Source organism: Diaphorina citri, unplaced genomic scaffold, assembly GCF_000475195.1.
Source record: "Diaphorina citri unplaced genomic scaffold, Diaci psyllid genome assembly version 1.1 scaffold1549, whole genome shotgun sequence".
Taxonomy (NCBI): Eukaryota; Metazoa; Arthropoda; class Insecta; order Hemiptera; family Psyllidae; genus Diaphorina; species Diaphorina citri.
Genome location: NW_007378975.1, coordinates 41,415 through 66,537, shown reverse-complemented (window position 1 = coordinate 66,537; position 25,123 = coordinate 41,415). Strand labels below are relative to the sequence as shown.

At 38.9% G+C, this 25,123-nt stretch overlaps 2 protein-coding genes and 1 long non-coding RNA gene across 3 annotated transcripts in view; 2 read left to right on the top strand and 1 right to left on the bottom strand.

The window, feature by feature from the left end:
• Positions 1–1,787: 1,787 nt before the first annotated feature.
• Positions 1,788–2,323, top strand: LOC113470386. The gene is made up of 2 exons (XR_003393454.1): positions 1,788–1,846; positions 2,237–2,323. It is a non-coding gene; the product is annotated as an uncharacterized LOC113470386 (long non-coding RNA).
• Positions 2,324–7,686: 5,363 nt separating this feature from the next.
• The window catches only part of LOC103516343 (probable phospholipid-transporting ATPase IIB), a 22,851-nt gene continuing 5,414 nt past the window's right edge, over positions 7,687–25,123 (bottom strand). Inside the window, exons 7-14 of the mRNA XM_026828777.1 lie at positions 24,989–25,020; positions 24,726–24,855; positions 23,702–23,843; positions 19,274–19,550; positions 15,723–15,889; positions 14,785–14,988; positions 13,915–14,075; positions 7,687–8,027 (exon numbers count right to left, since the gene is read on the bottom strand). Of these exons, the coding sequence (XP_026684578.1) occupies positions 13,942–14,075; positions 14,785–14,988; positions 15,723–15,889; positions 19,274–19,550; positions 23,702–23,843; positions 24,726–24,855; positions 24,989–25,020 (1,086 nt within the window). The 3' untranslated portion in view covers positions 7,687–8,027; positions 13,915–13,941. The remainder of the gene's footprint in view (positions 8,028–13,914; positions 14,076–14,784; positions 14,989–15,722; positions 15,890–19,273; positions 19,551–23,701; positions 23,844–24,725; positions 24,856–24,988; positions 25,021–25,123) is intronic.
• On the top strand, positions 16,385–22,002 carry LOC113470385. The gene is made up of 2 exons (XM_026828772.1): positions 16,385–16,625; positions 21,487–22,002. Exon 2 carries the CDS (start codon positions 21,569–21,571, stop codon positions 21,899–21,901), a length of 333 nt encoding a protein of 110 aa, XP_026684573.1. The 5' UTR covers positions 16,385–16,625; positions 21,487–21,568; the 3' UTR covers positions 21,902–22,002.

The window sequence follows — 25,123 nt, the reverse complement described above, 5'->3', positions numbered from 1 at the left end:
GAAGAGGGAGGAGAGAGAAAAGAGGGAGAGGAAGGAGAAGAGGAAGAGGTAGATGGGAGGGAAAGTAAGGGAGAGAAAGGAAAGGTAACACAATGGTTCGAACACGGAAACAGAAGAGAGGGAGAGGAGTAGAAGGAGAAGAGGAAGGAAGGAGAATGGAGATTAAGGGGAAGAAGGGAAATGAGAAGGAAGGGGGAAGAGGTAGAAGAGAGGGAAACAGAGAAGCAGAGAGAAAGAGAAAACCTATGTTCGATACATGGTGACCAAAGGAAGAGAGGGGTAGGAAAGGAAGAAAGAGAGAGGAGAGAGGGAGAAGGCAAAGCAATGTTCGACTACCGATGACAGGAACGAGGGTGGGAAAGGGGGAGGATGAAGAAGAAAGAAGAAGAAGGAGAAGAAGAAGAAGAAGAAAGAGAAGAAGAAGAAGAAGACGAAGAAGAAGGAGGGAGGGGGATGAAAGGAAGATAAAGGTGGGAAGGAAAGGCATTAATATGAGAACAAATGAAAGGAGAAGGAAGAGAAGAGGAGAAGAGAGAGAGAGAGGTCCCTCCTATTTTTTTTTTTTTTTTTTTTTTTTTCAAAGATATTTGACAGAGGGAACTGTAACTGCTAAGATCTTATCGTCCCAAAAGTGAAAAGAGAAGGAAGACGGGATAGGAGAAAGCCAAGCAGTTCCGGGAACGAACATTATCCGTTCAGGATGAAATGCTCCCCGGGCGAGTATTGTTAATATTGTTATTGTGTTGTAAAATAAACTTCAATATTATTATTATTATTAGGTACTAATTGGACTCCCGACCTAGAGCTCACAAGGCAGGCGCGCTAACAACCAAGCTAACTAGACTGTCTGACTTCATACTACTTTCTATATTATTTAATTATTATAATACCTACCTAGTATCTACTTATTTTTGTGAAAGACAGTGTGAAAATCACAAAAAAAAAAAAAAAAAAAAAAAAAAAAAAAAAAAAAAAAACTATCAAAAGATTTAATTTATTATTTCCCAATTTTTCAGGGATCAAGTTCAGTTTCCGTGCCACCCTTCTGCCGACCACCTCTGGTGCCTCTACCCTAAACGACGACATCCTATGCGACATTAACTTCTATCTAGTAGACAATACGATGGAGGTGTTGGAGAGACACAGACCAAATAACGGACGCATGCCCTATCCGAAAATATTGGGCCGTATGAGACTGCCCAAAGATTATCGGGTGTTGCTTAAAACAAGTCCAGGTAGGTAAATCAAGTTCAGAACCCGTTCCCAGTTTCATAAGATTTTTTTTTTTTAATGTCGTCTGTAGGCATTGTAAAGAAATTAAAAAAAAAAAAAAAAAAAAAAACAAGGAAGGGGGTCTAAAAAAGTGTATTAGGTACCTACCTTGTATAAGCTTAACCCAACTTTTAGGGCTATAGGTATGTCCCTACATCTAAACTTCAGAGTGGCCTTTCCTGAACGGAATAATATCTAGGTAGGTACCTATCTAATCTCTTTTGACTAGTTTTGATTCTTTTGAGATGACAAGGCATGGAATATTTGTATGAACGCCGTGTATCTATCTAAATATGCAATATGCTACACACTCGTAATTTTTGCCTGTTAGTGGAGATGTCTGTTTTACTGTTTCTTTCCTGGTGCTTGAACGATATAGTAAAACATCAAAAAAGAGAATTCATGTATACCTACTAAATGCTCTATAATGCTATAATATGTTTTCCTATGTATGTTTGAACATTCCTCCAACAGAGTCATTATTTGATCGTTGAGAGAGAGAAAGAGAGAGAGAGGCTTTGTACCGCGCCAGTTACCCCATGCTACGGAACATCATGACAAGTGGCTCTCTCAGGTAAAATATGGCTAATGTGTGAATTGTTTGCAACGTAAAATATGGCTAATGTGTGAATTGTTTGCAATGTAAAATATGGCTATTGTGTAAAATGTTTGTAATGTAAACCATGGTTGTTGTATAAAATCTTTGCAATGTAAAATATGGCTCTTGTGTAATACATTTGTAATGTAAAATATGGCTCTTGTGTTTTTCATTTGTAATCTAAAATATGGTTATGGTGTAAAATGTTTGCAATGTAAAATATGGCTCTGGTGTAAAATGTTTGCAATGTAAAATATGACTCTTGTATAATAATAATAATAAAAATGATTGCAATGTATGGCTCCGGTGTAAAATATTTGTTTCTTTGGTCTAACTTGCCTCTTTTGTGTGTGAATGATGTTTCAGGTGGAAATTATAACCCATGCAGGTCCTCACAGAAGACTTTGGATGGGACCCCAGTTCTCCTTCAAAACTTACACTCCTCCTCCCAGGTAAGAAGAATAGAGGTTTGATAGAGGGAACTGTAAGAACGGAGGCTTTAACGTCCGAAATCAAAGAGAGAAGGAAGACAGGATGGGACAAAGTAATCCCTCACAAAGAACCCTAGCCAATTATAAAATAAGGTAAGCCATTATCTAATTTGGGTGTCTAATATGAATCTAATTAATAATAACCTTGTTGGTCCCTAACAGCCTAAACAAAACAAATTCAACTTAACAGGCTGTTAGCTTAACAGGCTCTCTAAAGACTGAGTAAGTATTAGTGAAATCACTAAAGTTATTGTAGCCAGGAGAGTAGCGCGTCTGCCTTGTCAAGTGCGCGATTTATTTAGGATAAAGTTTGCCCAGGGCGGGAATAGAACCCGCAACCTAGCGTTAACGCTTACGTACATACATTACAAGACAGGCCCGCTACGTTCCAAGCTAGGCTGGCAAATTAAATAACTCACAATTCATTTGAATTCAATATCATATTCCAAAATATCATTGTCCTTCGAAAATAACTTGATTGATTTTCTGTTCTTAGGTGTTTTTACTGAATTGGCTAGCCTTGAATGGCATTGGACAGGAAGCAAGGTCTTTTTACTGAATATCTATAACCATAAGTAAGATTGATGTTCAAGTGTTTTGTTCCTGCTCATGCGCAGAAGCTCAAATTTGAAATATTAAGGAGCGCGGTAGCGCTTCGCCTCGCCAAAACAGTTTGACAGCGCTACTGAGAGATATTGTGGTTATAGTTATGAGGAAGTGCAGAATATTGGCTCGCATTTATGTAGCGGGATGTCGAAATAGTCCCGGTATAGTTATAATCACATAAGTGACGTGTTTTTTCAGTAGTTGTGCTTTATAGTTATGACAAAAAATAGTGATATCCCCCCAAAAAAACCTTTTTGTTGATGAAAATTCAAACGCCAAGAACGAAGTATTTCTGAAAGTTACTAAAATTTTACACAACTTCCGAATATTTTGACATTCCCTTTACTTATTTTCCGGAGATTAATTTATCTGACTCTGATTTTTACTTTCCTCTAAGAGATTTTTGCACTTATGATCTATAACCATAAGTAAGATTGATGTTCAAGTGTTTTGTTCCTGCTCATGCGCAGAAGCTCAAATTCGCGCTCCTTAATATTTCAAATTTTCGTCTCGCCAAAACAGTTTGACAGCGCTACTGAGAGATATTGTGGTTATAGTTATGAGGAAGTGCAGAATATTGGCTCGCATTTATGTAGCGGGATTTCGAAATAGTCCCGGTATAGTTATAATCACATAAGTGACGTGTTTTTTCAGTAGTTGTGCTTTATAGTTATGACAAAAAATAGTGATATCCCCCCAAAAAAACCTTTTTTGTTGAAAATTCAAACGCCAAGAACGAAGTATTTCTGAAAGTTATTAAAATTTTACACAACTTCCGAATATTTTTACATTCGCTTTACTTATTTTCCGGAGATTAACTTATCTGACTCTGATTTTTACTTTCCTTATTTCATTTTATAATGTTTTTTATATCAACCTTTTCTCCTATTGTCTCCTCATGTTTTCTCATAGCATTGTTCTGTTATGGTCTCTTCGATTTGATATTAGTTTATTTGGCAGTACAAAGAAGTGTGAATAGAATAGTTATTTCTTAATATTAAAATTTCTGTGCATGTTGTGATTTTCTAAGAGAAAAAATCCTTGGAATGGTTGAAAACTGCAAAATATATTTTGGTAAAGGGGATCGAATCTTTCAACCATTCAACCATTTCCGTTTCTCATAGCATTGTTCTGTTATGGTCTCTTCGATTTGATATCAGTTTATTTGGCAGTACAAAGAAGTGTGAATAGAATAGTTATTTTTTAATATTAAAATTTCTGTGCATGTTGTGATTTACTAAGAGAAAAAAATCCTTGGAATGGTTGAAAACTGCAAAATATATTTTGGTAAAGAGGAACGAGTCTTTCAACCATTTCCTAAAAGTAAATTCTGTATGGATAATTTGAAAGATGGAAGTTCGCATTATTTTTAATATTAAATTTAAATTAATTGATCGATTGTATTGAATAAAAAATTAACAATGTTTCAAAGATGGTTAAAGATTTGTTTTCATTCTCTCATTTTCGAAAGTCACAAAAATATCCGCAGCTCCTCAAGTTTGGTTGATATGAATTCACAACTAATAATAACAACAACCGACTTTCTGGTTATGGTTGTTTCAATAATTTTTTAATTATCTTCAAAAACTGCACCCATGTCCTATAATACTTGATTAAATTTTCCCATTAACATTTATCACTATTTATTGATTATGATTAGGTAATCAAGCTTACGAAATAATACTTGGATTTCTATATCTACATAAATTTAAATTTCTAACAATTTTGTTCATAAATAAATGCTTGTTATTTCAACCAAAATAATCCTTTTCTCTGATCCGACTTTGTTGAACTCGGACCAAATACCTTTGTCTTGAACAAATTATCTCTGTATTATATACAGGGGTATTATTTATCAATTTATGACCATAAAAAAAGAAAGATATTAAGCTAGAATGTGTGATGGTTTTATAATAAGATTCAAAGCATTTGACAACTTTTATAAATAACATAAGTTTTGCAATATTAAGAAACTAGATATAAGTTTAAGAGATTGTAAACCTGTTTTATATTCTTTATTAATTTGATTAATTCTTTTGCACCTTTTTCCCTCTTTGTACTAATTGGATTGGACAATGACTTATTTTTTATCATATTTCTCGTTGAGAAAAAGTTATAATTTGGTGGAATATGAATCTAGACTAGACAAAAATACTACCTTAAAAAACAAATAAATATGAAATACTACTCTCTTTTTTTCTGTTGGAACTTGAGGATTGCTAACACTTTCCCAATGAGAGAGCCAAGTAATCAAAGTGCATCCTTGTAGTATTACTAATTTCACCCAAGTGTATAGAGAACCCTTCTCGATCTTTCTCCCTCATAAATATGAAATACTACTCTCTTTTTTTCTGTTGGAACTTGAGGATTGCTAACACTTTCCCAATGAGAGAGCCAAGTAATCAAAGTGTGCACCCTTGTAGTATTACTAATTTCACCCAAGTGTATAGAAAACCCTTCTCGATCTTTCCTCCCCCTCTCTTTTGGGTCGTTTCACGGGTAAATAACTTTGATATCCTTCTGTCACGTTTCTCTATCTTTGCAATCAAACAGATTAATTCAAATATTAGAAAAAAGATCATTAAAAAAAAAATGTCATTATTTTGATAGTCATTTATATATAAAAAAAGTTTTGAATGTAAAGGTAAAGGGACTTTTCAGTCTTGTCTTGTCCTATAAATAGTGATCCAAATCCAAATCACCAGTGTTTATATTCATAGCTAACTTCTTTCATTTATCCGTGAAATGACTGTTCTGTCCAATGGGGACATGGGGACTTTCCTTTCTCCCCTCTTTCTTAAATATTTTCTCTTTACTATCCTTACTTATCCTTCATTGTGTTACGTATGTATTTCTTTTTACTTTGTACATTTTCTCCTTTCTTTTGTTCTCTAATTTCACCTCTCTTTCTGTGTACTTTTATCTATTGGCTCTATTTTACTTCCCTTATCCTAAAATAAGGAAAGTAATGTATTATTTTCCTGCAACCATTAGACCCCCCCATTGGTTAACTTTAACACCCATATTTATGAACAAACAACTGGCTCTCAATCGCACTGAAGCATCCATTTCAAACATCTGATTGGATGAACAAACAACTGGCTCTCAATCGCACTGAAGCATCCATTTCAAACATCTGATTGGCCAAATTGATTTAAGTCTGTCTTGAGAGCGATAATTTTCGTTCATAAATACTGGTGTTAGCCTCTAGTCCTAATTTGAACACTCTTTTAACACCATCTAGTCTTAATATGTATTAACTTTCACAAGATTGCTGACTGAAGAGGATGGCTTTACGTGCTTTCTAGCACCCGGAGTAGCTTTTGGAACCCCCACGCCTCGGTAAAGGTTCCCTAATTGTCCCCTTTTTCGGTCACTTAACCCATTTTGTCGTGTTGACCCCGTGTCCCATGTCGTTAAATGCACTCAAATTATCCCTTTTCGATCATTTAACCCTTGCTGTTTTTATATTGGACCTGTGTTCCATGTTGCTAAAGGCACTCAAACAGCTCAAACTATCCCCTTTCGGTCACTTAACGTCTTACCCTAATTTGAACACTCTTTTAACACCATCTAGTCTTAATATGTATTAACTTTCACAAGATTGCTGACTGAAGAGGATGGCTTTACGTGTTTTCTAGCACCCGGAGTAGCTTTTGGAACTCCCACGCCTCGGTAAAGGTTCCCTAATTGTCCCCTATTTCGGTCACTTAACCCATTTTGTCGTGTTGAACCCGTGTCCCATGTCGGGAAATGCACTCAAACTATCCCTTTTCGGTCATTTAACCCTTGCTGTTTTTATATTGGAATTGTGTCCCATGTTGCTAAAGGCACTCAAACAGCTCAAACTATCCCCTTTCGGTCACTTAACCCATTCTTACGTTATGTTGAACCCCATTTCCCATGTCAATAAAGGCTCTTGAACTATCCTTTTCGGTCAGTTAACACATGCTGTCGTTATGAACCCCTTTGTCGCTAGTCACATTAACCCCCTCCTGACTAAAAGACTTGTGGGGGTTGTCCACAGATGTCGACCCTATGGAGCGACCCTTAGACCAGGACCAGCATTGACCCTGTCGATAGGGGGGCTGTCGACAATCCCGCACCCCTGATGTCGACCCTATGGAGCGACCCTTAGACCAGGACCAGCATTGACCCTGTCGATAGGGGGGCTGTCGACAATCCCGCACCCCTCCTTGAAAACCGGGCCTTAATTCCGGGACCCCCACGTCTCTTCCCCCTTCTTTCGTACATGCTTGTTGGTTGTGGAACCTTGAACCTTGCATCTGTAATGACGAACCCGTGTGATTTTTCTAAACACCCCCCGGGGGGACACTTAACCACTCAACTGCCTATACTTGTTTGTACTGACAAAGTTTGAGGCTGGTTATGCTGAGATGTCCGCTAACTTCCGTGGTAATTTTAGAAATAAAATCAACAGGAGTCTTGTTGGAAATGGGTCTTTTTAGTCTGAGGGCCATGTTTTTCCCCAAAGATTATTCAGCAATTAAATACCAGATCTTGAAAATAAAGTATCAAACAATCTAAAAAATCTAAAAATCCATTTTTATATCCTCGTAGATTAAGAACTCCGCTAATTCCTTCAAATTATATCCGACATCTCAGCATACCAACCTAGGACGAGGTTTTAACCTACCTCTGTTAATATAATAGTTTTCGTATTTTAGTGGTGAAATATTAGATGCAAGGACCTCGTTGGTGTGGTCAAATATTTAAGCTCAGATGGTCTATTTCTCAAACTATTGGACATAAGTACCTCGCTGGTGTGGTGAAATATTAGATGCAAGGACCTCGTTGGTGTGGTCAAATATTTAAGCTCAGATGGTCTATTTCTCAAACTATTAGACATAAGTACCTCGCTGGTGTGGTGAAATATTAGATGCAAGGACCTCGTTGGTGTGGTCAAATATTTAAGCTCAGATGGTCTATATCCTATATCCCAAGCTATTATAAGTACCTCGCTGGTGTGGTGAAATATTAGATGCAAGGACCTCGTTGGTGTGGTCAAATATTTAAGCTCATATCCTATATCCCAAGCTATGAATCTTATAAATACTTAATGAGTAGTATCTTTTGTCCTTCACCCATAAAAAAATCTGTGTAGTCACCCATGAAAAGTTTTCCCCACTTAATTAGTTAAGTGCTAGTTTGCTAGGAAAATACTTTTATTCTTTCTCTATACCCAAGGTTCAAAGTGTGTTTGTGTGGTGCGTTAGCAAGTAAAGCTCTTGTATGCTCGTTTATTATGGATGTTCTTATTATTCTGTAGAGTGTGGATAACATCCATTTTATATTACCAATGGATCCATTTTATGGATTTTTAAATTTATCGTCTATGGTGTTATGAACGTTCTATTCTATGGAATATAATATCTGTTTCGTAAGGTCCAAAGTGTGTTTTGTGTGGTGCGTTAACGTACAGCTCTTGTAAGTTCACTGATTGTGGATGTTCTTTTATTCTGTGGATATGATATCCATTTTATATTGTTTCTCTTATTTCTCGAAATTCCCTTTAGTGGTGTTTTTTTATTCAATTTATTTTGGTTTTATGAATCGAATGTTTTCATGATGTGTTCTACTGTCTTCGTTTGAAGTCTTTGTGTTTCGAATCTGTTTCAATAGTGATTTGGATGATTCTATTTGTGTTTGAACTTCCTTGTTACGTCTCTTCATTGGAGTTGCTTTAGGACATTTTTCTTTAGGGTAATCAAGGTGGAACAAGCCTGTTCCACTTTGAGTAACCTAAGGAAAATCCCTTGTCATATCAAAAAGTTCACAATTCAACAACCCCTTGCGTCCCAAACCCAACAATAAAGAAACATCAAGTTAAGTGTCGTCGAGCTTGGTGTTTTTGACGATAGGTCACCCATCTACTGTGGACACTTTTAAACCCGTTTGGCCTTTTAGGGATGCACTCAGTCTTTTTTTTTAGAGGAAGGGATTGTTGGATTCAAGTCATATTCTATGTAGTATTGCCACAATACCAACCCAGAATAAATTTTTATTTATTGCGTACAGTGAGGGCTACCATGATAAGTTCCGTCAAGATGAGAGCGGTGAAGCTGATGGTGACAATGTGAATGAATTCATCCTCGAAAAGCGCCAGAGCCCCGTACATGATCACACCACCTGGGGGGAGAAGGAGGACTTTGGATGAACGAAAGAAGGGAGCTTTGAATTAAAGGTAAGTTTAACGTTGACAGGAGAACCAAATGATATTTAAATTATACAGAACTTCAACATTAGAAAGCTTTTTTTTTTTCCCCTTTGAAACAAATATACTGTTGAGAATTTATCGATTAATCCAAATTAGAAATTTACATTTACCCTTTGACAATTCATCGTACTACTGGTTTACCTGGAAACAAGTCGCGAGCTCTTGGCAATACACGTAGCCGTTTCGAGCTTGTCTCCCGTCAACATCCAAACCTTGATGCCCGCGTTCCTTATCAACTCCAGCGTCGGCCGCACGTTCTCCTGGAGTTTATCCTCCACTCCAGTCACCGCTACGAGCTCCATCTGACGCTCCAGAGACTCCATAATAGCGGCCACCCGGGACCCGCGGTCTGCCACGCTCATACGCGCAGACTTGTATTTGTTCTGTGGAAGACGATATGGGGTGGACCGTTAATTAGGACAACGACCCTACAGTCACCGCTACGAGCTCCATCTGACGCTCCAGAGACTCCATAATAGCGGCCACCCGGGACCCGCGGTCTGCCACGCTCATACGCGCCGACTTGTATTTGTTCTGTGGAAGACGATATGGGGTGGACCGTTAATTAGGACGACGACCCTCGTGGTTTCGGAGTTGAAATAGTGCTGGTCTGCCTCTGACTGAAGCTCCATGGGGGTTTGAGTCCTGTGTAGGGACAAGTAAGCAAAGCTTAGTATATACAGTTGAACCTCGGTTTTTTTCTTAAAAAAAAAAAAAAAAAAAATACACGAAAAATATTTTTCATAAAAACCCAATATTTTGAAGTCCATTTTTGTTCGCCGAAAATTTTCTAGTCTACTCAAAGAAAAATTAATAGAAAACGATTTTATTTCAGTAAAATACTTTTTTTTTGTATTCTAATACTTTATTAAATCATCTTTTATTTTATAATAATTCAATAATTTATTTTAATATCCTCATATTAGAAAAAAAGAAAATTACAACAGGTATTTTAATATGAAACGATAGGCTATGCAATAAATTAAAGACAAGAACAAAAACAGGAAACTTAAAATTATAACACAGAAGAGTTAAATAAATTAAATGTTTAAAATAAATTTTGGTGGTGAACCAAAGTATGAACATAGTAGAGGATCTATTCAGCATGGAAGATGTGGCCAGCACGAAGAAGAACAAGAAAAAGAAGAAGAAAGAGGAAGAGGTCAGAGAAGAAATTATTGAGTTTGATGATTCTGTCAATGTAGAACCAACTATTGAGACAGTTATTGAACAAGATGCCAGCAATGGTGTGGAGAGTAGAAAGAAAAACAGGAAAGGGAAAAAGGCGAAAGACATTGAACCTGTCGAAACTTTGGGAGACAAAATAGGAGAAGTGGACGAGAGTTTGTTTGAAGAGAATATCGACTATGAAGAAGACAAAACTGTACACCATGACCAAGAGAAGGAACAAAAGGAAGAGTTCAAAGAGATCGTGATTGATGGCAATGGATATGCGAATCATATCGATGTAGAAGATCGATATGACGATATCGAGTATGAAAATCGATACGAAGAAGGTATCGAAGTTGACGCATATGAAGAAGATATGGAACCTGGCTATCAATATGAAGATGAAATAGAGTATGATCAATACGATGATGACATTGTTGAAGATATGAGCAATGTGTATATACAGGGCGATCTGGAAACAGAGAAACACCCTGGTAACGAGCCGGCGTTGATCAGTGACTATCCGGATGTTCAAAGCTTTATAGACATCAATCGTACCCCGGCGGAAGTGCTAGGAGTGGATAACAGTCTGCTAGACAGTACACTCGGACTGAAGAAGAGGAAGAACAAAAAGAAGAAGAGATAGCATTCCGACCTCCTGGTTTTGATCTGAGGGACAGACATTCAGCAAAACCCTACACCTCTCTGCCGTCATTGAAATTTATACAGCAATCACTACTTGTGACAGATTCATCTCATTTTGAAAAGAAATCTCTATTTTAAATTAGTTTTGTTCTAAAAAATTTTGAAGAAAGAATAAAAGATACATGGACGGTATGTACTATGTATGTATATGTAACCTACTTTCAAAGCATGGGATAATTAGAAAAGTTTTGGGAACTTCTGCTTTTAGACCATTTGGCAATATCAATGACACCTTTTTTGGTTATATAGTTAGGAACCTATTTACAAAAATAATGAATCTTAAAACCAGGAAGGAACTTCCAAGTAAGGAACCTGAAGAAGTAGCTATCGAGAAGGAAAGTGAATGTTTGATCACTATGGATTCGGAACAGGTGGAGGTGGTGAACCTAAGTATGAACATAGTAGAGGATCTATTCAGCATGGAAGATGTGGCCAGCACGAAGAAGAACAAGAAAAAGAAGAAGGAGAAAAAAGAGGAAGAGGTCAGAGAAGAAATTATTGAGTTTGATGATTCTGTCAATGTAGAACCAACTATTGAGACAGTTATTGAACAAGATGCCAGCAATGGTGTGGAGAGTAGAAAGAAAAATAGGAAAGGGAAAAAGGCGAAAGACATTGAACCTGTCGAAACTTTGGGAGACAGAATAGGAGAAGTGGACGAGAGTTTGTTTGAAGAGAATATCGACTATGAAGAAGACAAAACTGTACACCATGACCAAGAGAAGGAACAAAAGGAAGAGTTCAAAGAGGTCGTGATTGATGGCAATGGATATGCGAATCATATCGAAGTAGAAGATCGATATGACGATATCGAGTATGAAAATCGATACGAAGAAGGTATCGAAGTTGACGCATATGAAGAAGATATGGAACCCGGCTATCAATATGAAGATGAAATAGAGTATGATCAATACGATGATGACATTGTTGAAGATATGAGCAATGTGTACATACAGGGCGATCTGGAAACAGAGAACATGCAATAAATTAAAGACAAGAACAAAAACAGGAAACTTAAAATTATAACACAGAAGAGTTAAATAAATTAAATGTTTAAAATAAATTGTTTATAAATCCCACCATGAACTAACATAACAACGTGGAAAGCTTTGTAACCTTGGCGCAATGCACGCCTTGGTTTTGTGAAGCTGCAGCGGTGAAATCTAAACACACGGCAGTGCGTCCAGGCCAAGTTCCCTATTAATTAGTTTTGATTGCATTTACGTATCAGAACAGCTGGCTTTCTTATGCCTTCTCTTTTCGCTCTTGAGACGCAGTTACAGTTCCCTCTATCAAACATATTAAAAAAAAATGTACAATTATTTTCTGTCGGGAAATAAAATGTTTCATTAGATTCGTATTTCTGACGATGTCAACGTCGTTGGATCGAATCTCAAGTGTTTCAAAGGGTTAATCTACTTCGTTAACGGAGCAAACGACATATTTTAACTTTTAACAGATAGCTAGTTAAAGCTCACAACGGGGAAAAAAACTCTGCTTCACCAGCTTAGTTCTGAACTTGTCTGCCTTTTCCCCATCCGTGGCACAAGCTTCCCCATCCGTGGCACAAGCTCTGCTTATACGGATGGGTATACCATTTATATGAAAAATGTATGTTATGAGTTTTTTGTCAATCAAATATAAATGGAAAACTTGTTAAAAAAAAAAAGGTCGCGGTTCGCTGGGTCGCGGATTCGATTTCCGATCGGAGTAGACTTTATCCTACACGGCTGCCTTTCTTCCATCTTCGTTTTCAGAACGGCTGCCTTTCTCCTATCCTGTCTTCCTTCTCTCTTCGATTTCTGGACGATAAGACCATAGCAGTTACAGTTCCCTCTGTCAAACCTCTTTAAAAAAAAATCTATCTTTCCCTCGAACGTCGTATTTTACAAGCTACTATTGTGCAAGCTACTACGTATAGGTGTGGTCAAATATTTAAGCTCAGATGGTCTATTTCTCAAACTATTAGACATAAGTACCTCGCTGGTGTGGTGAAATATTAGATGCAAGGACCTCGTTGGTGTGGTCAAATATTTAAGCTCAGATGGTCTATTTCTCAAACTATTAGACATAAGTACCTCGCTGGTGTGGTGAAATATTAGATGCAAGGACCTCGTTGGTGTGGTCAAATATTTAAGCTCAGATGGTCTATTTCTCAAACTATTAGACACAAGTACTTTGTACAGTCGTTCGCGGGACACCCTGTATATATATAAAAAAAAAAAAAAAAATCCAGACCTTAATCCAGGCCATGGACTTAAAAAATATTAATATTAAATACTCTGTAATAATTATTGGTACCTTTTTTTTTATTAATATTTATTAGATTAATAAAAAAAAAGGTACACTCAGAGGTCCTCTTTCAGACAACTATTGAATTATCATAACTGGCTCGTGGTAGCAAGTGTGCTTGTGCTATTACGTCCAAAGAGGAAACTCTGGTACTTGTGCAGAAGTCACGCCCGTGGAATATTGCTACTGAGATATAACGCATCCCCAATAAGGGGAAACAATATCTCAGTATAACTCAGTTTATAATTTTTTTACATAGGTAACTAAACATCTTTTCATTTTTATACAAACAACTAAAAGTTTTATACAATCTAGTCAATTATTTCCCCTTTGATTCATACTCTTGAAAGTGGTCAATTATTCAGTCGCGAGTCGTTCAGGGTCAGGTAATGGTAATTAACTATAACTATGAGGACTTTCCCTAAACTATTAGACATAAGTACCTCGCTGGTGTGGTGAAATATTAGATGCAAGGACCTCGTTGGTGTGGTCAAATATTTAAGCTCAGATGTCAGATGGTCTATATATCCCAAGCTATTATAATTATAAGTACCTCGCTGGTGTGTTATTTACGACAATTTGGAGTAGGAAGGCGGGGAGAATTTCTTCCTGAGGAATTTGATGACGTAGAGAGGAAAACAGCTGACCAGGGTGATAAGGAGTACTTTCCAGAAGAAATCACGAGTTTGAATGAATGTGGCGTCTGAAATGAATTCAAAACATCGAAAACAGCTGACCAGGGTGATCAGGAGTACTTTCCAGAAGAAATCACGAGTTTGAATGAATGTGGCGTCTGAAATGAATTCAAAACATAACCAAATGAAATTGACAAATTGATGACAAGCAAAAGAAATTAAACTAACAAAAACCAAATCAATCTAAATCAACTGACAAAAACCAAAAGAAATTCATCTGGGCAGGAATAACTTCAAAGATTCGTAGAAGTTTAACCTGCTTAACCCATTTTTCAGGGCTGTTTGCCCCTACACCGAACCCTCGGAGTGGGTTTTCTGTGTGTGGAGTTAAGCTAATTGACAAATTGATGACAAGCAAAAGAAATTAAACTAACAAAAACCAAATCAATCTAAATCAACTGACAAAAACCAAAAGAAATTCACCTGGGCAGGAATAACTTCCAAGATTCGTAGAAGTTTAACCTGCTTAATCCATCCTTCAGGGCTGTTTGCTCCTACACCGAAAGCCTCGGAGTGGGCTTTCTGTGTATGGAATTAAGCCGAAACAATCTCCTAGGTCGCGTAGGTAGCACAGCGAAGGACCATTTTTCATTAGAACGGCAAATAAAAAATTAATTTTCGACCTTTCAAAGTTACTTTTTCGGAGTTTTGACCTCAGCTTTGACCAAATATTGGTCAGCAGGACTTACCAAACTATATGAGATAAACAGGACTTACCAAACTGATCCTTGAGCAGGATAAGTGACAGGACGTACATGCCTAGACTGAACAGTTCTGCTAGGAGTATCAGATAGTGCCAGGTGCGTACAGTGAGGGCTACCATGATAAGTTCCGTCAAGATGAGAGCGGTGAAGCTGATGGTGACAATGTGAATGAATTCATCCTCGAATAGCGCCAGAGCCCCGTACATGATCACACCGCCTGGGGGGGAGAAGGAGGAATTTGGATGAACGAACGAAGGGAGCTTTGAATTATAGGTAAGTTTAACGTTGACAGGAGAACCAAATGATATTTAAATTATACAGAACTTCAACATTAGAAAGCTTTTTTTTTTCTTTCAAGAGGTTTGACAGAGGGAACTGTAACTGTTATGGTCTTATCGTCCCGAAATCGAAGAGAGAAGGAAGACAGGATAGGAGAAAGCCAGCCGTTCCGAGAACGAATATTATCCCATCAGGATAAAATCCGCCCCGGGCGGGAATCGAACCCGCGGCCTAGCGCTTACAAGGCAGACGCACTACCAACTAAGCTAACTAGGCTGGCAAAGAAAGCTTAGTTAGCTCGGAAGGTAGCGCGGAGTGTATCCTAAACAGATAGGGTTCGTTCTCGGAACGGCTGGCTTTCTCCTATCCTGTCTTCCTTCTCTCTTCGCTTTCAGGATGATAAAACCTTAGCAGTCTCTGTATCGAATCTCTTTAAAAAAAAATCTTCATCTTTTGGGCGTCAGAAGAAGAACACATGCATTAACACACAAACACAAAGGAAATCTGGTACTTGCTGTTTCCACAAAGGAAATCTGGTACTTGCCATTTGTTTTTGGTACTTGCTGCTTTCCTGAACGTTTACTATAGTTCACTGATCTACTAGTATTAAATTGTTTGTACGTCCATCTAAATAAATTTGGTAATAAGTTTATGGGACCAACCATGACATACCTTGATAGATGCTGATGAGGACCCAAATGAAGAACGTCTTGAACGAGAGAGAGCGTCCCTTGCTCAAATCCTTGTATAGTTCGGGATAGGTGAGGGCAATACGCCCCGATACATCCTTGTCTAACACGAGAGAGAATACGGGGAACATTGTATACACAGTGGCATATCTGAAACGAAAATAAATAAAATAATATTTAGATTAAAAAAAAAAATGGTCACCCATCTGGATACCAACCACGCACAACGTTGCTTAACTTCAGTGATCCATCATGGCCTCCATGTGGATTTTTTTTCAAGAGGTTTGACAGAGGGAACTGTAACTGCTAGGGTCTTATCGTCCCGAAATCGAAGAGAGAAGGAAGAGAGTATAGAGATTTTTTTTTAAGAGGTTTGACAGAGGGAACTGTAACTGCTAGGGTCTTATCGTCCCGAAATCGAAGAGAGAAGGAATAGAGTATAGAAGAAAGCCAGCCGTTCCGAGAACGAACATTATCCCATCAGGATAAAATCCGCCCTGGGCGGGAATCGAACCCGCGGCCTAGCGCTTACAAGGCAGACGCACTACCAACTAAGCTAACTAGGCGGGCCCTCCATGTGGAACTGGTGCATTCTGCATTTAACGTGCTATCGCCTCTGGCTGAAAAGTACTCATCAAACCTTCAATCGGGTATAGTCAATTCATTTTAGCCAACTCTCAAATGTATCGAAATTTTCACTAGTAGAGTCCAAGCAACTTCAGTTCTGTCAAGAATCAAAATTTTAATTCGAACATTTTAAAAATTCGAAAGCAGTTTTAACGCGTTCCTGTTTCAACAATTTTAACTCATCCTCCCGGTTTTGTAATACCAGTTACGTCCTCCAGTTTCAACAATTTTACCTCTTGTCTTCCCGATTTTTAAATTTTCCCTTCAAATAGAACGTGATCTCTCCAGTGTTGTCATCCTTCACGATAATGCCTGAAATGTAACGAGGTACCAAAAATAAAAGCCCCAAACCTAGTTAATTTTAAAGGTAGCTGCTTTGTAAGCGCTAATAATGCCTGGAAAAACGCAAGCTTTGTTAGCTTTAAAGGTAGCTGTCTTGTAAGAGCTAGGCCGCGGGTTCGATTCCCGCTCGGGGCGAACTTTATCCCAAACAGATGAGGTTTGTACTCGGAACGGCAGGCTTTCTTCTATACTGTCTGCCTCTCTTCGATTTCGGAACGATAACACCTCCGCAGTTACAGTTCCCTGTATCATAGCAAACGTCTTAAAAAAATCACTGCAAATAAATTTAAGCTTCTGAGTGTGTTGCCCAATCGTAGGTTAAAATCACTGCAAATAAAATTAATTTAAGCTTCTGTCTGAGTGTGTTGCCCAATCGTAGGTTATTCTTCTTCTTCTCCTTCCTAGTCTTTTCCCACTTATATAGGGTCGGCGTCAGTCCCTTACAGGCAACACATCGCAGATTATTACCTACTAATAATAGAAAGTAAAAAAACAAACAAACAAAAAAACTACCAATAAAGGATAAAAAGCCCGATAAAAACACCCATATTAAATGACAAAAAGGCGACGAAACACCAGAATGTCCCCTTCACTCACCCATGCGTTTCGTCTCCGAAGTAAAAGGGAACAACTGCAGCACCGTATAGTTCATAGTTTGACCGCTAGGGGAGCGCAGCGTGATGGAATTCAAGTCGCGACGTATCACAGCCAGACCCACTTCTTCTGACCATTTGACCAGGGCCACCTCATCAGGGGATGATGCTTGATACACAACATTCCTGGGGCGAAATTTATCCTTATCCTAAAGTTCGTTCCCGGAACGGCGGGCTTTCTCCTATTCTGTGATCCTTCTCTCTTTGATTTCGGGACGATAAGACCATAGCAGTTACAGTTCCCTCTATCAAACTTCTAAAAAAATCTTCGTTATTCATTCACAAAGTTAACCCATTAGTGCATCAATGGATGAAAAAAATCTGGGTATTTTAGGAAAAAGGGTCTCTTACTTCAAAGTCCAGGTACTGATCCTCGGTAAGTTGCTTCTTGGCCACCACCAGAGTGCGCAACCCTTCCCGTGCCATATTGCCACACTCATCTTCCAACCAATACGTGTACTGCACTATAGATATCATCACTACATCTGCTCCCTTCAAATAGAACGTGATCTCTCCAGTGTTGTCATCCTTCACGATAATGCCTGAAATGTAACGAGGTACCAAAAATAAAAGCCCCAAACCTAGTTCATTTTAAAGGTAGCTGCTTTGTAAGCGCTAATAATGCCTGGAAAAACGCAAGCTTTGTTAGTTTTAAAGGTCTTGTAAGAGCTAGGCCGCGGGTTCGATTCCCGCCCGGGGCGAACTTTATCCCAAACAAATGAGGTTTGTACTCGGAACGGCAGGCTTTCTCCTATCCTGTCTTCCTTCTCTCATCGATTTCGGAACGATAACACCTCCGCAGTTACAGTTCCCTGTATCATAGCAAACGTCTTAAAAAAAATCACTGCAAATAAATTTAAGCTTCTGAGTGTGTTGCCCAATCGTAGGTTATTCTTCTTCTTCTTATTCTTCTTCTTCTTCTTCTTCTTCTTCTTCTTCTTCTCCTCCTTCCTAGTCTTTTCCCATTTATAGGGTCGGCGTCAGTCCCTTACAGGCAGTACATCGCAAATTATTACCTACTAATAAAAAAAGAAAAAAAAACTACCAATAAAGGATAAAAAGGCCGATAAAAACACCCATATTAAATGAAAAAAAGGCGACGAAACACCAGAATGTCCCCTTCACTCACCCATGCGTTTCGTCTCCGAAGTAAAAGGGAACAACTGCAGCACCGTATAGTTCATAGTTTGACCGCTAGGGGAGCGCAGCGTGATGGAATTCAAGTCGCGACGTATCACAGCCAGACCCACTTCTTCCGACCATTTGACCAGGGCTACCTCATCAGGGGATGATGCTTGATACACAACGTTAGACGGGAGAGGCGGCGTGGTTTCGGAGTTGAAATAGTGCTGGTCTGCTTCTGACTGAAGCTCCATGGGGGTTTGAGTCCTGTGTAGGGACAAGTAAGCAAAGCATAGAATATACCTTGTTTATCCTGCTCGAATGAGAATAAAAAAAAAGCACTAAAACTGTGAGAGTTAGAAGACTTTTCATTTTACATTTATTATTTTTATGAACTCTAATAAATATTAATAAAAATAATAAAATGTGTCTATCACTGAACCGGTTTTACATGACTTAGAGGCACATTCCTTTACGTCCACAGTCCACACCTATTCGAGAAGGAAAAAGTTGTTATTTTGAATTCAGAACGTCAATTAATGTTTGGACCCCCCCCGCCCTCGGCAAAATCCTGGATACGGCCCTGAAGATCTGTACCTATTATACTGGCTTCCAATTCATAAAATTAATTCAGTCAATAACTTTCACAATTAGAGCAGTGATTAGTGTTATTATAGGGTTAGGTTAAATACAAAGAGGAGCTTTTCTTTTCCACGGACGCGACTTCTGCATGATTACCGAAACTCCTAGGTGGAAAAAAAGTACTATACTAAAATACGGCTTTACTCACCCAATCATAAGCCATCCCTGGTAGAGAGGCACAGAGGAAAAGTAGAAGACGGCCGAGAATATGGCCTGCATGGTCGATATAATGAGGCCACGGTGTATAACGAACTGGGACAGGGAGGCCGATCGTTTGTAGGAATTACGGCCATGGACCAGTAGGAGACGGGAGAGATGGGAGAATTGAGGTATGGAGAAATCAGCGGCCAGTGAGGCTTGCTTACCCTCCACCCCTGCTATACCGATCCCTGTGTCAGCCGCTTGAATCATACTCACATCATTACCTGACGAGCAAAAAAATAGAATACGAGTAGAATGGAGAAATCAGCAGTCAGGAGGAAATCAAAGCTAAAAATTTAAATTAATCAAAACTAAACAGATTTTGAAAAGAAATCTCTATTTTAAATTATTTTTGTTCTAAAAAAATTTGAAGAAAGAATAAAAGATACATGGACGGTATGTAACCTACTCTCAATGCATGGGATAATTAGAAAAGTTTTGGGAACTTCTGCTTTTAGACCATTTGGCAATATCAATGACACCTTTTTTTGGTTATATGGTTAGGAACCTATTTGCAAATATAATGAATCTTATAAATAGTTAATGAGTACCTAGTATCTTTTGTCCTTCACCCATAAAAAAATCTGTGTAGTCACCCATGAAAAGTTTTCCCCATACCAATTAAGTGCTAGTTTGCTAGGAAAATACTTTTATTCTTTCTCTATACCCAAGGTTCAAAGTGTGTTTGTGTGGTGCGTGTTAGCAAGTAAAGCTCTTGTATGCTCGTTTATCATGGATGTTCTTATTATTCTGTAGAGTGTGGATAACATCCATTTTATATTACCAATAGATCCATTTTATGGATTTTCAAATTTATCGTCTATGGTGTTATGAACGTTCTATTCTATGGAATATAATATCTGTTTCGTCCAAAGTGTGTTTTGTGTGGTGCGTTAACGTACAGCTCTTGAGCTCTTGTATGCTCGTTTATCATGGATGTTCTTATTATTCTGTAGAGTGTGGATAACATCCATTTTATATTACCAATAGATCCATTTCATGGATTTTTAAATTTATCGTCTATGGCGTTATGAACGTTCTATTCTATGGAATATGATATCTGTTTCGTAAGGTCCAAAGTGTGTTTTGTGTGGTGCGTTAACGTACAGCTCTTTGAACGGCAAATAAAAAATTAATTTTCGACCTTTCAAAGTTACTTTTTCGGAGTTTTGACCTCAGCTTTGACCAAATATTGGTCAGCAGGACTTACCGAACGGCAAATAAAAAATTAATTTTCGACCTTTCAAAGTTACTTTTTCGGAGTTTTGACCTCAGCTTTGACCAAATATTGGTCAGCAGAAACTATATGAGATAAACAGGACTTACCAAACTGATCCTTGAGCAGGATAAGTGACAGGACGTACATGCCTAGACTGAACAGTTCTGCTAGGAGTATCAGATAGTGCCAGGTGCGTACAGTGAGGGCTACCATGATAAGTTCCGTCAAGATGAGAGCGGTGAAGCTGATGGTGACAATGTGAATGAATTCATCCTCGAATAGCGCCAGAGCCCCGTACATGATCACACCGCCTGGGGGGGAGAAGGAGGAATTTGGATGAACGAACGAAGGGAGCTTTGAATTATAGGTAAGTTTAACGTTGACAGGAGAACCAAATGATATTTAAATTATACAGAACTTCAACATTAGAAAGCTTTTTTTTTTCTTTCTTGACCCAGCACCTAAATGGGAAGTATTGTGTCTCTTCTCGCTCATCTGATGAGAGGCATACTACGGGATGGGCATGCTGCGACACAGACCACAAGCGTCTAATGTAGCAGTTGTTTCATTGCTACGAAATAAAAACGGCGGTGAAACACTCATCTTTTTTTTAACCTTAGGTTAGCCACTCGCTATCATGTAAACCTGACAGGTACACCTGATCAGGTCCGCCTGTCAAGTCTACCTGATGAGCACACATACTATTATCTGAAGTATTTCTCGAAAAATACATGGTTCTATTTAATAGCTAAATTTTTCATCATTATCTTTTTTCCCTTATCCAGATCACAAGAGCTTCACGTTTTCGGGTCTGTATCTACTCGTACTGATGCTCATTTGGCTCTCAATACATTCCGAAAGAAACCAGACTCTGCCCTTATCATCAGCGGGGACTCTTTGGAAGTTTGCCTACAGGTAATTTTAATTTTTCCCGATTCTTCAATATTAGTTGCGGCCCAGTTTCAACAATTTTAACTCATCACCGCGGGTTATAATACTAGTTGCGGCCCGTCAGTTTCCACAATGGCCATGCTACTCAACACCGACATTCTCGTGTTCGAGGCCCTCAAATATCTGAGCGCGGCCTCCGAGGCCCCCGTTGGTGAACACCAAATCATGTCACTCGTCAATTTCAAATCCACAGTCACGCTCTCTGGTGGTGAAATCCGGCAAGCTTTGGCCTCCCTGCATAAGCTGAGTATGATAGATGTGTTTGTGCCGCTAACGCATGCGGCGAGCGGATGTTGTGGTGACGCATGCGGTGGGTGTTGCGGTGCCGGATGTTGCAGTGCGACGTGTTGCGGTGGGTGTGGGTGTGGCCGGTACTATCGGGTGAAGATTGGCAGTTTGGTTTGAGAAGCGATCCGGGAAGGTTTTGGGATTGTTGTTTTTAATTTTAGTGGTGTACGAACGAGGAGACGATTTTCAACAATAAAATTTTAATTTGTATTTATAAATGTGTGGTGAACTTCTTTAGGCGGTCCCGGAAACATTGGTAAATATATACAGGGTGTCCCGCGAACGACTGTACAACGCTTGAGGGTTGATGTAGGACCTAAAGGGCTACCAGAAAAAGCTATCTGGACAGATCCGAAACGCTTGAGGGTTGATGCAGGACCTAAAGGGCTACCAGAAAAAGCTATCTGGACAGATCCGATTTTCAACAGGGGCGGAGTTATGAAGGATTTTCTGCTTTTCAACATTTTTCATACTTTGTCCCCTTAAAACGCCTTTATCTCTTGAACCAATAAAGATAATAAAAAACTGATTGCACCATTGAAAAGAACACAAAATTTACTAAAAGATAAAATTCCCTGTTTTGGTAAAACCCTCCCTCAAACACAACCAAAAGCTTGAGAAAAAGATTTTTTTGTATCTCTTTAAAAACTAACATTTTTTCAATTCGATTTTTCTTCAAGTTTCCACTGAAACCCATTGAATTTCTCCTGATAGAAAAGTACCCCTTTTTGCCCTCTTTAATTCCATTATCTTGAATTTTCTAAGAAACCATTATTCACGGAGATATTAACGATACAAAGGGAGAATCCGTCAATTTCCTACATTACTATGAATCCCTGTCCACCTGTTTCTTGCTATCGCCGCACCGAAATTTCCTCCAAAAACAACACGAACAACAAAACAAACAACAACAACAACAACAACACCTAAAAGATTTGACGAGTTACTTACGTCATAAAACTTGCTTCAATGTATGTTTTAGAAACAAAAGAGGACACACAAACATCCCCACTATGAAAGGTTTTAGCTAATTAAAACCCTTTTACTACCCATAACAGTTTTCTAAACCCGGCCACTCACTATCAGGTGAACCTGATTAAGCGTAGGTACCTGTCAGGTCTACCTGATAGCTGATGAGCACACACACTATCAGGTAGACCTGACAGGCAAGCCTGATCAGGCGTACTTGTCAGGTTTACCTGATACCCGATGAGGACACTCCCTATTAGGTAGACCTGACTGGTACGCCTGAACAGGTCGGCCTGTCAGATCTACCTGACAGTGAGTGGCCAGCGAAGTATTTTCTTTTATTTTTGGTACTGATGGTGTTCATAGTCTGGCTGAGGGACTATAAACAGAGAGTAGATCAGCGTCTAGCTAGGGGACTATAAACAGGGAGAAGACTAGCCCAAATTTCCTCACGCTATATCAAGAGCGAAGGTTGAGTGCGAAGGGCATCCCACTCGGAAAAGTTTGTTTAGCCAAAACCAGTTGGCCTCAAAGCGATCACTCTAAAGCTGATTGAGAGGCCCGGGTTCGATTCCCGGTGAAGTCGACCTTTTTTCGGCTCTGTGCTTAGAACACGGGGCATCCCACTCGGAAAAGTTTGTTTAGCCAAAACCAGTTGGCCTCAAAGCGATCACTCTAAAGCTGATTGAGAGGCCCGGGTTCGATTCGCGGTGAAGTCGACCTTTTTTCCGCTCTGTGCTTAGAACGGCCTCAAAGCGATCACTCTAAAGCTGATTGAGAGGCCCGGGTTCGATTCCCGGTGAAGTCGACCTTTTTTCGGCTCTGTGCTTAGAATAAGCATAGTCTCAAGGCATTTGATTGGTCAATTTTGACTTGAGACTGATCTAAGAACGATCATTCTTGTTCATAAATACGAGTATTAGCCTCGTGAGAACAACTCTGTCTTACCTCCATCTCCAACAGCTGCAGCTCTCTTCTTGGTATGCTCCTTGATGAGGGTGACAACCTGGGCCTTCTGAGTGGGAGAACATCTGCAGCATACCACAGCCGGCGCGTGACATGCCAGGTCTAGCAACTCACAGCGATAGTACTGTCAGGTGGAAATAAACACAATAATTGTTAGGAAATTATTTTTTTATTGAAAATTCATGTTGAATAATTAGGAACGGAACGGCTGGCTTTCTCCTACCATATCCTTCTCTCGTTGAATTCGGGACGATAAGTCCTTCCCTTTTAGAGGTTCCTCTATCAAACTTCCTGAATTTCAGTCACTATAATCGCCTTCTTTGTACTGACCTTTCCCTCAAAGCTGATTGGTATGCTCCTTGATGAGGGTGACAACCTGGGCCTTCTGAGTGGGAGAACATCTGCAGCATACCACAGCCGGCGCGTGACATGCCAAGTCTAGCAACTCACAGCGATAGTACTGTCAGGTGGAAATAAACACAATAATTGTTAGGAAATTATTTATTGAAAATTCATGTTGAATAATTAGGAACGGAACGGCTGGCTTTCTCCTACCATATCCTTCTCTCTTTGAATTCGGGACGATAAGTCCTTCCCTTTTAGAGGTTCCTCTATCAAACTTCCTGAACTTCAGTCACTATAATCGCCTTCTTTGTACTGACCTTTCCCTCAAAGCTGATGGGAAAAAAAGCAGTGCCCTAAATCACCAAAGTATGGAAAAGTATCTTACAAGTGTAATAGCCAATGGAAAAGCAGAATTTTGAATTTGGACGAATCATATTGAAATCTGGAATTGTAAATCCTTTTCCATACTTTGGTGATTTAGGGCACAGATGGACAAACATAGGTTTCTCCTATATTTATATTCCCCATCCGTGGCACAAGCTCTGCTTATACGGGTGGGTATACCATTTATATGAAAAATGTATGTTCTGAGTTTTTTTGTCAATCAAATATAAATGGAAACTTAAAAAAATAAATAAAATAAAAAATTAATTAAAATTACCTGTAGGCAAACTTCCAAAGAGTCCCCGCTGATGATAAGGGCAGAGTCTGGTTTCTTTCGGAATGTGTTGAGAGCCAAATGAGCATCAGTACGAGTAGATACAGACCCGAATACGTGAAGCTCTTGTGATCTGGATAAGGGAAAAAAGATAATGATGAAAAATTTAGCTATTAAATAGAACCATGTATTTTTCGAGAAATACTTCAGATAATAGTATGTGTGCTCATCAGGTAGACTTGACAGGCGGACCTGATCAGGTGTACCTGTCAGGTTTACATGATAGCGAGTGGCTAACCTAAGGTTTTTAAAAAAAAGATGAGTGTTTCACCGCCGTTTTTATTTCGTAGCAATGAAACAACTGCTACATTAGACGCTTGTGGTCTGTGTCGTAGCATGCC